We start from the raw sequence: 15,089 nt of genomic DNA, 5'->3' as shown, positions 1-15,089 counted from the left end.
TTAATATATTTATATATTAATATAATCAGGTTTTATTTTGTAAGCAATTATATATATTTTTAAAATTACTATTTTCCCTCAAAATATAGTAAATTAGATAAACTTATTTTTTGCATATCTTGATATCTTGAATTTTCTGGTCTGTTACCTTAATTATTGCCTGTATAACTCAACACACTTTGTTAACTTTAAACAGGATGCCATTTTCTTGAATACTAAGCTCTAATATTAAAATAAACTTACTTAGATTACTTTTATCAAATTTTACACAAATAAGACTTTAAAGTTTGTATGTAGTATAATACAGTTAATAATTATACTGGCAATTCAAACCAAATACAGCATTATTTTAGTTAGCAATGAGATAGCATGTTACGGATTCAAATAGTTCAATGTATTTTCTTATGTTTCCACTTCTATTAAAGCACATTTATACCCGTTTTTAGTTTACAAAATGATTTCAAAAGCATTATTTCATTTGAGATTCACAATTACTCTTTGAGTAGATATCATAGCTACTATATTCATGTTAAATACTTGGGGAAACAGGGACTCCAGTTGATTAAATGACTTGCTCAAGGTTCACATGTCAACCAAGTAACAGAACTGGGACCCAAATTTCATTCTTCTGGATCAACATTCTGGAACTTTTCTATAGTAACATGAGACTGTAGTGAGAAATCAGATTCATATAAATATAGAAAAAATCGGCCGGGCGCGGTGGCTCATGCCTGTAACCCCAGCACTTTGGGAGGCTCAGGCGGGCGGATCACGAGGTCAGGAAATGGAGACCATCCTGGCCAACACGGTGAAACCCCGTTTCTACTACAAAACATACAAAAAACTAGCCGGGCACGGTGGCGGGCGCCTGTAGTCCCAGCTACTCGGGAGGCTGAAGCAGGAGAATGGCGTGAACCCGGGAGGCGGAGCTTGCAGTGAGCTGAGATCCGGCCACTGCACTCCAGCCTGGTGGACAGAGCAAGACTCCGTCTCAAAAAAATAAAAAGAAAAGAAAAAAGAAAAAAGAAAATATCAGGGGAGGAAAAAAACACCCTGATTTTTAGAATCTCAGCAAATCAAGGCAATAAGTGAAATATTTTGTCAAATTTTTGTCAAAATGTATCCTAGTTTCTCATTTTAATATTAATTTTCTTCCAATGTACAGGACTGTGTTGTATGAATGTTGCCCTGGTTATATGAGAATGGAAGGAATGAAAGGCTGCCCAGCAGGTAAAATCTCAATTTCTTGAATTAAATAAGGAACACTTTATATGCAAGGAAAGGGTTGAGGTGGCTTGTGGAGAAGTCAATTGTGTATGTGTGTACACAGCACCATCCTAAATCCAAAATATATCCCCTCCTATGTTTGTGTTAATCATGAATTTATCACGATGATGAAATGTAAGAACACGTTTCTCATACACTGGATGCTGGGCAATACAACAGAAACTTAGTCATAAATTTAAATTAGTTCAGCTTCCCTTCAGGAATAAAACTCTTCATAAACTCCCGTTCTTTGAAGTTGTCTAGGAACATGGAACTTAACTACTTGGTGATATCTCATCTTCTCTAGTTGAACAGCTCTGATTTTATAATGTTCCTTATATTGAAATTTGGTTTCCTATACCTCTGCCAACTAAAGAAAAAAAAATAGTTCATCTATTTCCTCTTTGAAATGACAGCTGTTCAGATATTTCATGCCAATCACCACACCTTTCCTCCGGCTACCCTCTCTTCTTGAATAAAATCTGTTTTCTGGGCTAATCATCCCCAATTCTTTTAATATGACATAGACTTTGAAGCCCTCCCCATTATAACACCAAAAGACAGAAAGTCTCTAGTCCAGTAATCTTTTTTTCTGAATATAAACCTAGACTGATATTTAAAGTCCATCCATGTGGGTCTGAGCATTTAAGACAATACCAGGGGCCGGGCGCGGTGGCTCAAGCCTGTAATCCCAGCACTTTGGGAGGCCGAGGCGGGCGGATCACAAGGTCAGGAGATCGAGACCATCCTGGCTAACACGGTGAAACCCCGTCTCTACTAAAAAATACAAAAAATTAGCCGGGCGAGGTGGCGGGCGCTGTAGTCCCAGCTACTCGGGAGGCTGAGGCAGGAGAATGGCGTGAACCCAGGAGGCGGAGCTTGCAGTGAGCTGAGATCTGGCCACTGCACTCCAGCCTGGGCGACAGAGCGAGACTCCGTCTCAAAAAAAAAAAAAAAAAGACAATACCAGGATAAGTACCTGATTTGGGGAGACCTTGCACTTTGGATAATGTCATTGGTAACCGTGTTACATCATTAGCTTATATCAAATTTGGAATCAATTAAAATTGATTACCAGTTTTTTTACATACACCATTAAGTCAGTTCTCTAGGATTTGTTTTTCTCAATTTAGGCATAGGAATTACATGAAAGCTTGTTAAATTTAACCTTGTTCATTTTGACTCAATTTCTCCATCTTTTTAGGGTCTTTTAAAATCCTGGTTTTATACTTAATAGTTGTGTCACCAAATCTAAGGATATTCACAAATTTAATAACCATTTATTCTATGCTATTAATCAAATTATACTAATGTTCAAATCAAATAGGGTCAGAAAAAATAAGGTGACTGCACATTACTAGATAAATCCCTTTAGGCTGACATTCACGCATGAATCTTTATTCTGACGTTTGGAAGAAATAATCTGGAAGGATTAAATATTTTGAATTGTTTGCTACCAGAAGTTATAATGAAAACAAGCAGGCCTACATATTTTTAGGGACTCAAATCTATACAAATGATAGATGTAAATAATAGATAATATTGAATTATAATTGAATTATTGACATAGCAGGATTGACATCTAAACAGGTTAAATGTTAAACCAAGATAAGAGTTTAAAATTTATCCTTAACACAAAGGATATGTAACATAATGTTTTTCAGTAGCATTTTATTATTTAGCACTCAAGAGATAACTTTTATATAAAATGATTATTCACATAATTGTATTATTAAAATTATTAGTTAAATGTCTTGGGAAACATAGCATCAAGTTTAAATGATTATGAATCATATCCTGAGAATATCATCCCCAGTACTGATTCATTTCTTGATTATTTCAGTTTTGCCCATTGACCATGTTTACGGCACTCTGGGTATCGTGGGAGCCACCACAACGCAGAGCTATTCTGATGCCTCAAAACTGAGGGAGGAGATTGAGGGAAAGGGATCCTTCACTTACTTCGCACCGAGTAATGAGGCTTGGGACAACTTGGATTCTGTAATTCAGTATTTTTATCAATAGATTTATTTTTTGCTGTTATTGTTATTTCATTTTAACTGATTTATTAACTTGGATATTAGTAGAAATTGTGTATCTTTCTATTGTACATATATGAGGATATCTAAATGGATGAGTTATTGAGGAAAGTAAAATATGTTAATACATCTGCAAATAGAGTAACTCTCCAGGAAACTTATACGTTAATTTTTTAAAGAAGGGGAACCAAGAATCGGCTAAAAGGGCACTTGTTACTCTCTTTTGCTCCTTTCCTTTTTCCTGTTTGTGAGGATATGTATGTAATTTCAGATAACATGTCTAACAGAAAGGTAAGTTAAGAAGCCTACTGAAATTTAAAATTATCATAAGCTGCACTATATAGCACTATTTTATTATGTATGTTTAATTATATGTAAATATACATGGATGTTCAGGTTGTCAAATTTGTATACATGTATGTGGTTAAAGGAAATGTGAAAATACATTTGATTTTTAGACTTGTGCACAGTCTATTTTACAATGCCTTAAATTATTACTCAATTTCCGAATCTATAAAACTGATAAAAATATATTCCTACTTTCTACTAGATATGGAGATGAATTGATAGTTATTACTAGAGTCAAGTATACTTAATAAAATGTAGGCATATATCTGTAGGCATTATCTTGCTACATTAGCTGTGTGGTTGACTGCTTGATTATAGACCTCCGTCTTCTGGGTGTCTTTCACCACATCTGTAACCCCTTCTCCAGTCCCTTTTGCTGACTCCTCTTCTTCCTTGCCTTAAAGAATGGAACTTGTAAGAATTTCTTCCAGCAACTTGACTCTGCTCTTTAAATGCACTTAACATGGTTTCAGGTATTACTTCAGTGCATACAAACATTAAACCTACGCTTGTTGTTTGGACTTGTGTCTTCTTCGAACCTCAGTAGAATATTTCTACTGTTTATCTTAGTATTTATCCTTGGATATACCATCTGCATCTTTAAACAAATGTTATCTAAAACATATGCAATTTTCTTTCGCCCCATAAATAATTGTATTTTTAGTGCCTTTAACCCACAATTGGCAGTACCAGTCTCAATGTTCAGGCTTGAAATTTGTAAGCCATCCTTACCGCCCCTTTCCCCAATTCTTACAAACTGCTTATCTCGTGTTTCATCTAAAGTGATCCCCCTAATACTCTCATTTCTGCTGTACATTACCACTCAACTTTCCTGAAGCCTGGTTCTAATTATTAAATTCCAGTGCCACAAAATCTTCAGTGGTTCCTCATTGCCAGTTTATTTCACTCCTTCTTAGGGCATTAAAGTCATCCACATTATTGTCCAACATACCCTTCTGAATTTCTTAGTGTTATCTGAGAAACATAAAAGTATGTTTTAACCAAACTGGACAACTTTTGCTCTCTTGGCATTCACCCTGTCAGTACTGGACTTAGAAGACCACTACATCATACTTATTGATTTAAATATCATGATCTATCTACAAACTACTTCTGAATAGCTGTTCTTTCTTATTTGAGCCCTGAAAGCATTTTTCCCCTCTGTCCTATCTTATTGTGTCTAACTTTTACCTGCTGCTACTGATAAACAGTTGTGACTTTTTGATTTATCATTATATTTCCCATAGCATTGAGTAAAGCATAATATAATACATGGTGTTGGATAGATAAAAAGGTACAGGACGGTTGAATTCTTGAATTTGTTATGGAATAAACATGAAACCCTTGTTAAAACTCAAGTGTTGCATACAAATATAATGTCATTTTTGTTTTGTTTTGTTTTGTTTGCCACTTAAAATTTTTAAATATGTGATAATTTCATATCTACCTAATTCTTACCATTTTATTTGTTATATCAAGATTGTCTCTTCATCAACATATTCACTTTAAAAATTGTGAGTTCTGTCTAAGTACTCTATCACATTCAGGATCCTTAACTAAGTATCTGAACTTATAAAATTCCTTACCCAATTTGAATAATATAATTTTAAGTTATTTATGTCAATTTTGTATGACCATCTGATAATGCAATGAGAAAATAGCAAGAGAGTAGAAATAGGGTGATCATAAGACTTTTACTAATGTTCCACAATAAATTGAATTTCTATCATTGCAATTTTTCCTAGGATATCCGTAGAGGTTTGGAGAGCAACGTGAATGTTGAATTACTGAATGCTTTACACAGCCACATGATTAATAAGAGAATGTTGACCAAGGACTTAAAAAATGGCATGATTATTCCTTCAATGTATAACAATTTGGGGCTTTTCATTAACCATTATCCTAATGGGGTAAGTTTTATCAGTAAAAAGTACACTTATGAAAATACCTTCTTTAATTTTGTCTATACTTTTATGCAATGCTCACAAAATAATAAAATATTAGTGAGAATAAGGTAAGTGCTATATTATGACTTTACCCTCAAATCTAGGGCATGCAAATTTCCAATCTGGTTATTAATTTCTACCAAAGAGGGATTGAAAAGGACAAATTACATGAACAGTTCATTGACAGTAGACAAGTATTCTAAAAAACGAAATTTTAGTAGTTGATGTATTTGAAATCATTTATTCTAGTAGCAAAAAGAATCAAAGAATGAGTGTTCTTTTACTCCCCCCTCTAACTACTATAGTACTTGTGTGTTTGGATCAGTTTTTGTGGAAAATTGCCAATGGGGTCATAGAACTTTTTCCACAGCCAGATTCTCAGGGACAAAAGAGGTCAGTGACAAAGTAATATTTAGGAAGTTCTTGTACTAGAACTAATTATATCTATACAATAATTATTTGTTTCTCCTTCTCAAAACTTAATTTTTAGGACTAGATTAGACTTCTTTATGTAATTCATTTACCCACATTAAAAAGTTTATGACTCTTTGTATAAAAGAGGAAAAAAGCAATAATTTGAAAGAGAAAAGCACCTTTGCCTTATGTTGCTAGATACGTTAAGTATGAATAGACTTAGGTTCTCAACTGGTTCCCTTTTCCTTTACAGTTTCTTTTTTAGATATAACAACATGTAAATCTTCATCCACAGCATATCCATTTAGAATATAGTTTCCCATTTGTTACATTTACTAGTATCAATGAAAAACTGGGAATGGGCTTGCAGTCTCAGTGGTCAATGGATGTCTCTGGTTTCAGCACTTTGATTTTTCCAAATAATTACAGGTTGTCACTGTTAATTGTGCTCGAATTATCCATGGGAACCAGATTGCAACAAATGGTGTGGTCCATGTCATTGACCGTGTCCTTACACAAATTGGTACCTCAATTCAAGACTTCATTGAAGCAGAAGATGACCTTTCATCTTTTAGAGTAAGTCCAAGAGCAGATTGTCTTGAGTCATTGAAATCCCTCCTCTTCTCCTGTCAAAACCTAAAAACAATAAAAATGCTATTAAATCTGGCAAAAATGTAACAAACATTTTTTGAAATGGCTACTATTTTCATTTTACACAGGAGAAACATTCTCATATGAAATAATATTTCTGTGGAAATGACAGTAAGCATGGTTAGTCATGTGACTGGTGTGTATTTAGTGCATTTAGAACGCATTCATCTGTTATTATATATACTGCTGGATATTGCTACAGTCCCACAAACACGGGCAGAATTCCCATTCTTGCAGACACAATTTGAAGAAAGTTGGAAAAGACATGATTGTGTCAAAAAGTAATATTCTGAAGATCGAACAACAACAAGCCTCTATAGTGTGGGAATCAGCTCCTTCATGTCAGCCTAGGCTAAGTGTGTTGTAATTTTCTTTTGGATTTACAATGTGAAAGTCTCTGAAAAGCACATTTGTGTTTCAGGCAGCTGCCATCACATCGGACATATTGGAGGCCCTTGGAAGAGATGGTCACTTCACACTCTTTGCTCCCACCAATGAGGCTTTTGAGAAACTCCCACGAGGTGTCCTAGAAAGGATCATGGGAGACAAAGTGGCTTCTGAAGGTAGTTAAAATTCTTCCTCTCTAAGAATTCTCCCAGCATTCTGAGAGGGGAATAAAAAAGAGGCTAGTTCTTGCCAATAATATTAGTTTTAATAAGCAAAGGCAAGGAAAAATTTTTATTCTGAGATGTACTATAAGTCTTCCAAAAGTCCTTGAAAGAGTAGGCAGAGTATAATTCTTAAATAATAAGAATATTCTTAAGATCACATTCTTTCATACTACTTTCAAGTAAATAAGTAGTAGATATTCAGAAAGATTAACAGGTATTGGAAATAAATATTAGATCATCAAATTTTAATATTGTATGCATGGTATGCAATGCTTTTAATTCTGTATTTATGCCAAAAGATACTGAGTTGTGAGAATCGTATGGTTCTCCTGGGCCTCTAATTACTGATACACAGAAGAATTTGGTGGCTTGCCAAGCTTCCTTTCTGTTGTCAGATAGGTTTTACTTTGTGCTTGCATACTTCACTTACTCAGCCTATCCCAAAATACATTTGACCAGTTTAAGATGAGAACGTTTTAGGATGCAGGATAGATACAACATAGCTGAGGCATAGATCCTTCCAGAGGCCCTTCAATAAATCTTTATTTGGCTACTTTTTAGAAGTTGCCTTGCAGAAATAATTTGTCTTATCCTCAGCCTCTATCAACCACATTACACATTATGTACAAATATTCTGCCATGAGCAGCTATTACAAGATGCTGTTCTTGGGCATTTTGGAATTTAACAGGCCTTCCCTTTTTCTCTTTTGGTAGAGAGGGGTCTTGCTGTGTTTCCCATGATGGTCTTGAACTCCTGGCCTCAAACAATCCTCTCACCTAGGCCTCCCAAAGTGTTGAGATTACATGTGTGAGCCATTGTGCCAGTCAAAGGTCTTCTGAAAGGAACAATTCTTGCTTTCACCCAGGAGTTACTTTCTTATGATAGCTGGAACTTAACCTACCACGTTTTCTAATGCTGCACCAATCATTTCCTGAAGTTGATCTCCTCTTATTATTCCTACGAAGCTGAGCTGTTCCTATTTTGTAGTTAATAGGAAAAAACTTCTAGAACGTAAATAGGATTTTAAAGCTGTTAAGTGAATCCTTAGGTCTTACTACCTTTTAAGGATTACTTAGTTCCACAATGAAACACATCTTTTCAGGGTCAAATGTTATTTCCCTTGATCCGAAAGCTAACTTTTTATTGTGTTCTCCAGCTCTTATGAAGTATCACATCTTAAATACTCTCCAGTGTTCTGAGTCTATTATGGGAGGAGCCGTCTTTGAGACGCTGGAAGGAAATACAATTGAGATAGGATGTGACGGTGACAGCATAACAGTAAATGGAATCAAAATGGTGAACAAAAAGGATATTGTGACAAATAATGGTGTGATCCATTTGATTGATCAGGTCCTAATTCCTGATTCTGGTAAGCAACGTTTCTTTTTGTTTGTTTTATTTTACTTACTATAATTTACTAATTATGCTGTCTCAAAGAGTAAGTCCATGAAAAATGAATGTGCAGTATAAAGAATGCCATGCAAAGCACTAACACAACAAATAGTGAGCTACTTGCATACTCCATAGATAGGCAGTGTAGTGACGGGCACTCCATGCATGAATCTTTCGCGTTCTAGGGTTTCTGACATCTAATATTTATAAAGGTTTTCACAGTGCCAGAGTTTTTCTTGGAAACAGAAGGAAAGATCTAACCAAATGGTCAGCTTTGGATAAATGAAAAAGCTATGGAACTCAGTGTAGAGAGAGAAGACAGATGAACAATACAGAATTAAAGAAACATGTAGTAGGAAGACAGAAAAATATTTTCCTTCAGAAATTCATTGTGATTATCAACCCCCACCAAAAAATGGAAGTAGAACTCTTTTATTAGGGAGCAGGAGGATGTCTTATCACATTGACATTGCAGTAAATAGCTTACAATATTAGAAAACAGTCAGGAATTGACTTACTAGTTTCATGATGGAGATAATAGCAATGATGACATTGTTGGGATGGTGATGGTTTATTTTTTTTAGCCAAACAAGTTACTGAGCTGGCTGGAAAACAGCAAACCACTTTCACGGATCTTGTGGCCCAATTAGGCTTGGCATCGGCTCTGAGGCCAGATGGAGAATACACTTTGCTGGCACCTGTGAATAATGCATTTTCTGGTATGTACTGGACACTGTTGTTCCTGCTCTCTGCCTACACTCTTTCTTTAATTTGTGATGATTGTTTGCAATAAGAAATAAGAGATGTTTCATGAGGCATTGATTAGTTCCTGCACTGGCTACACATACAGTGTGTTAGCACTGCATTGTCTCTACTAAAATGTTCTTTATTTCAAAACATTTCATTATAATGGATAATGGCCTACAGAGAAAGTTTGTAATTAAGAGTATTTATACCAGGCGCAGTGGCTCACACCTGTAATCCTAGCACTTTGGGAGAACAAGACAGGTGGATCACTTGAGATCAGGAGTTTGAGACCAGCCAGGTCAGCATGGTGAGAACCCATCTCTACTAAAATTACAAAAGTTAGCCAGGTGTGGTGGTGTGCTCCTGTAATCCCAGCTACTTGGGAGGCTGAGGCAGGAGAATCGCTTGAGCCCAGGAGGCAGATGGCGCCACTGCACTCCAGCCTGGGCAACAGAGTGAGACTCCATCTCAAAAAAAAAATTTTTTTTAAAAAGCATATTCAGTTTCTCTGTGAATCTAATATTTCCAGCACAATAAGGATGCACTGATAGATCTTTAAAAAAAAAAAAAAAAAAAAAAAATTGATTTTTTTGTTACTAACATAATATTTAGAAATAAATAGGTGGATTTTGCATCTCAAAATTTGGACAGTAAGGGTGTCAAATTATAAATAAAATGAAGAGACCATTATACACTTCCATATCATGATGTAAAATAGTATATATAAAATTTCACCTAGTAGTTGCTATTCACAGACCATGATCAGATTCATGCAATCTGCCACCTTTCTCAGGACAATGATTTCACAGACATATTTAAATTGTTGGCAAAATTTATTAAAATAGGTAACACATTTTTTATGTTTTCCAAATGCTAAATTATGGTATAAAAAACGATTAATCAAAAACATTGAATTCCTAGATATCCTGACTTTCTTCTTTGTAATAATCCTACCCATGTGTTTTGATGATAACCCATATTTAGGAGGTTGTTTCCTTTGATTCTCTTTCCAGTAATCAATATTAATTTACAAAGAATTCATCAATAGTTTTTTCATGTGACTAATGGATATCTAATTATCATACAAAACCCTGGCCACCATTAAGGTTTAGCATTTGCCAGTGACCACTATAAAACTATGTAGCCCTTACAGAGGTGAAGCTCATTGCTTGAACTGGTTGGAACTGTATTATTGTCATTTGATACAGTAGGTCACAGAGTTTCTACTTGGTGAATTGAATTGTCAGCTTTTAGCATTTAGTTGACTCATGTATTATATGAGTGCAAAATCCATATTATATTATATATTATTATATACTATTATATTGATATATTATTAATGTCAGGGATTATCTGTTTATATGATTCTCTCTTACCAGGAGAAACTTTAATGTTTCTAAATAAAATAATGCTCTTATTTACAGATGATACTCTGAGCATGGATCAGCGCCTTCTTAAATTAATTTTGCAGAATCACATATTGAAAGTAAAAGTTGGCCTTAATGAGCTTTACAATGGACAAATACTGGAAACCATTGGAGGCAAACAGCTCAGAGTCTTCGTATATCGTACAGTAAGTGAATCAGAACAAAATAGTCTGTCAAATGACAGGTCAAAGAATGCTGTTTCAATGAATATTTCACAGAATTTTATGAGTGTGGTTCTAACAGCGAATATTCACAGAAGCATCAGGGAACTGGGTAGCGTGGGTGAAAAGACTGTGGGCAAAGTCCACAACAAGTGCTATGTATTAAAAACTCAGGCAGTTAGATAGTTCGCATGTGTTTCATTATGAGTAACTGTGTTCTAGAGCATCAATTATTTTAAATTCTAGAAAACGGTAAATTTTTTAAATAAACTTTTCATTTGCAGAGTACTTTACAATTTTTAAGGTAATTCTGTTCTCTGCCTACACACCATTTTTCTTTATGATGACTGTTTGTAAAATATTTCTTATTGCAAGGTGTTTATTAGTTTCTGCACTGGCTACACATACAGTGTGTTAGCACTATATTGTCTCTACTAAAATGTTCATTTCAAAACATTTCATTATAATGAATCAAATATGCAAGGTGGCCTCATACTGTAAAATAACCAGTCAGCATCTGAATATCTTTTGAATGGCTTTCAAGATAAACCTTTATTGACACATAGAGATTTCTGGACTCTATTAAAGGGTCTTAATGTACTTTTTTTTTTTTTTTTTTTTTAAAGAGACAGAGTTTCACTCTGTCACCCAGGCTGGAGTGCAGTGGCACAATCATAGCTCACTGTAACCTTAAACTCTTTGGCTCCAGTAATCCGCCCACCTCAGTCTTCTGAGTCGCTAGGACTATAGGTGCACAACACCACCCTGACTGATTTTTTAATTTAATTTTTCTTGAGATAGGGTCTCACTCTACATTTCCCAGCCTGGTCTCAAACTTTCAGCCTCCAGTGAACCTCCTACTTTGGCCTCCCAATGTGCTGGGATTATAGGCATAAGTCACTGCACCCAGCCCTAACGTACTTTTTGCTGCAGGAAAATTTATAGAAATATTGCTTATCAAAATTACAGTGCAGTATTTGTCCAGATAACACGTACAGCTATAGCTAAAAGACTTCACAGGAAGTCAGACATTACCTAGAACTGAATCTGGCACACGTCAGCAGCTCCCTACAGCTACACAATTCCAAACATTTTTAAGTATGCATTAAACGTGCTGCACTTTAAATTTTATATATACAAATATATGTGTATATATATCACATTTGTTCAAAAAGCTATAAATATGTCAAAGATTTGACTTACAATGATGAATAGAGTCTTACAGTCAAGAAAATAAATATTTATGAAGATCAATAAAAGCACTAAAGTGAGGAAGCCTTACAGATAGTATTGACCAAAAGAGGGTCTGGAGAAATAGTTCAAAACTGGATAGAAATTATAAAAATTGTAGAAGTGGGATTCCATGGAACTTTTGTAATTTGTTGACAAAATTACCTGCCTGATCCATAGGGTAAGCTTGACTTTTAATAAAAAACCTGTCTAGGTAAGAAGTGTCTTGTGAGTTTGTGTGAGCCATTGAAACCAGAGGAAAGAAGCTGTTCCTGTGGCCTCAGACACTAGGCAACCTCTCAGAAGGGCCGATCTGGAAATTGAATTATGTAGTTACATCTATATGAGAAATTTCAAGCAAGGAAAAATATACCCCATACTTTTCTTTCCTTTCCTAGGCTGTCTGCATTGAAAATTCATGCATGGAGAGAGGGAGTAAGCAAGGGAGAAATGGTGCTATTCACATATTCCGCGAGATCATCCAGCCAGCAGAGAAATCCCTCCATGAAAAGTTAAAACAAGATAAGCGCTTTAGGTAAGCCTATTAGTGGCACCTCCACAAAGAATGAGAGCTGTTGGCATATTTTTTTTCATAGGCAGTATCCCAAAAGGCATTCAAGTCTCCTATAGGGTTGAAAATGGAATTTAGAATAAAATATTCATACAAGTGTTTTCAAAGTTGATATATGTTTCCACTGATACTTTCTGGTACACCGTAACATGATTTCGTGTGTGAAAACAAATCTAACAGACTAAACTACTCCTTGATATTTTTCTTATAGTTTTTAGAAATTGATGGTATATATAGCAAAGTATTTTGTGAAGTATTAAATGGCAAAATGCTTCTTTTGTTATGTGTGAACTTGTCAATTTTATAGGATGAAATCAGATGAGAAAATTTAAAAATTATATTGTATATTTCAATCATTTTTCTTGATAAAACTTTTAACAGGTGAATTGTATTTGAAACATGTGAAAATGTATGAGCAGTTCTCTCATGCTTTCCACAATACATGGATTCTATTCTATTACATGCACTGTAGGTGAACTTGCCTAAATCGAAATCTGACAAAATACATATACATTCTTCCCACTTAGCACCTTCCTCAGCCTACTCGAAGCTGCAGACTTGAAAGAGCTCCTGACACAACCTGGAGACTGGACGTTATTTGTGCCAACCAATGATGCTTTTAAGGGAATGACTAGTGAAGAAAAAGAAATTCTGATACGTAAGTAGAAGTGAATTCCAGATATTTTCCCTTTCATTTCGAGATCTCACTTACTTCTCAAGCTTTTCCTGTCCAGATGTCTGCCTTAAAAACGCCCCCTCTCTGGTATTCATGGCTAGCTTTAGTTTCCTTTTATTTCCTCCACTTAGGATGTGTGGAGGGTCACTCAGTAATGTTTTTAAACTGCTTACTGTTGGGCTAGATGTTCACTTACGTGGTTTCTATTAAAGAGCATGTAATTAGGGGACAAAGAAGAAAAGTTATAATTTACAAAATAATTAGATGTTTTTCTCCCAGTAAGTTGGGTTTTTGATTAGGCTAATTGAAGTAACTGTGTGTTTTGACATAGCATTGATATCTACTTGAGAAAATAATGACATTATGAGAAAGTACAATATGGAAAAAGATAAAGACAAATGTTTTGTTTCTTAGTCCTTGTCTATCAAAAGTCACATTAGTCAATAAAATATACATATATTTTCCCCTAGGGGACAAAATGCTCTTCAAAACATCATTCTTTATCACCTGACACCAGGAGTTTTCATTGGAAAAGGATTTGAACCTGGCGTTACTAACATTTTAAAGACCACACAAGGAAGCAAAATCTTTCTGAAAGAAGTAAGTTGTCTAGAATGAATTTATGACAGTGTTCATCCATCATTAAGTTATCTAAATATTCATCCTTAATTAAATTTCCTCATTGAATTGCCTCCTATTTTGACAGGTAAATGACACACTTCTGGTGAATGAACTGAAATCAAAAGAATCTGACATCATGACAACAAATGGTGTAATTCATGTTGTAGATAAACTCCTCTATCCAGCAGGTTTGTAATTATTGAACTCATTGATGGACTAGTCTTTTCTTAATATGAACCTAGATTTTTATTTTATGCTTTTTTACCAATATTTATTTAATATTCCTCTTCATAGATGCACCTGTTGGAAATGATCAACTGCTGGAAATACTTAATAAATTAATCAAATACATCCAAATTAAGGTACTAAAAGTTACTTGATTTATTTCTAATGTGTAGAACACATATTACAGGTTTAACATAACAGGCTAGAAATGTATGCATTAATAAGTAAATATATACTGGTCTTAGATTGCTCTTTGTTGTTTATGTAACACTGGACCACTTGTAAAGAAATGACATCATTTCTTCGTGGTTTTGTTCAACAAATATCTATCAAAAGCTACTCAGGATCAAGTATTGTATAAAGTGTTATGAAAAGTATGTATTTAGGGCAGGGCGCGGTGGCTCACGCCTATAATCCCAGCACTTTGGGAGGCTGAGACGGGCGGATCACGAGGTCAGGAGATTGAGACCATCCTGGCTAACACGGTGAAACCCCATCTCTACTAAAAATACGAAAAATTAGCCGGGTGTGGTGGCGGGCGCCTGTAGTCCAGCTACTGGGGAGGCTGAGGCAGGAGAATGGCTTGAACCCGGGAGGCGGAGCTTGCAGTGAGCCGAGATCGTGCCACCTCACTCCAGCCTGGGTGACTGAGCAAGACTGTCTCAAAAAAAAAAAAAAAAAGAAAGAAAGAAAAGAGAAAAAAAAAGAAAATATGTATTTAAATTGGATATGGTCTTTATTCAAAAGTTTACAGTCCAATTTA

The 15,089-nt window shown here is 35.1% G+C and overlaps 1 protein-coding gene across 1 annotated transcript in view; it reads left to right on the top strand.

The window, feature by feature from the left end:
- Positions 1-15,089, top strand: part of POSTN (periostin) — a 36,778-nt gene that overhangs the window by 5,938 nt on the left and 15,751 nt on the right. Inside the window, exons 3-15 of the mRNA XM_017854158.1 lie at positions 1,166-1,230; positions 3,110-3,267; positions 5,399-5,563; positions 6,443-6,589; positions 7,086-7,227; positions 8,433-8,645; positions 9,253-9,387; positions 10,840-10,988; positions 12,632-12,768; positions 13,332-13,466; positions 13,951-14,080; positions 14,187-14,289; positions 14,396-14,463. Of these exons, the coding sequence (XP_017709647.1) occupies positions 1,166-1,230; positions 3,110-3,267; positions 5,399-5,563; positions 6,443-6,589; positions 7,086-7,227; positions 8,433-8,645; positions 9,253-9,387; positions 10,840-10,988; positions 12,632-12,768; positions 13,332-13,466; positions 13,951-14,080; positions 14,187-14,289; positions 14,396-14,463 (1,747 nt within the window). The remainder of the gene's footprint in view (positions 1-1,165; positions 1,231-3,109; positions 3,268-5,398; positions 5,564-6,442; positions 6,590-7,085; positions 7,228-8,432; positions 8,646-9,252; positions 9,388-10,839; positions 10,989-12,631; positions 12,769-13,331; positions 13,467-13,950; positions 14,081-14,186; positions 14,290-14,395; positions 14,464-15,089) is intronic.

The sequence above is a fragment of the Rhinopithecus bieti genome, unplaced genomic scaffold, assembly GCF_001698545.2.
Source record: "Rhinopithecus bieti isolate Rb0 unplaced genomic scaffold, ASM169854v2 scaffold_35538, whole genome shotgun sequence".
NCBI lineage: Eukaryota > Metazoa > Chordata > Mammalia > Primates > Cercopithecidae > Rhinopithecus > Rhinopithecus bieti.
The sequence above is the reverse complement of the archived record's forward strand: the minus strand, read 5'-3'. Positions and strand labels throughout refer to the sequence as shown.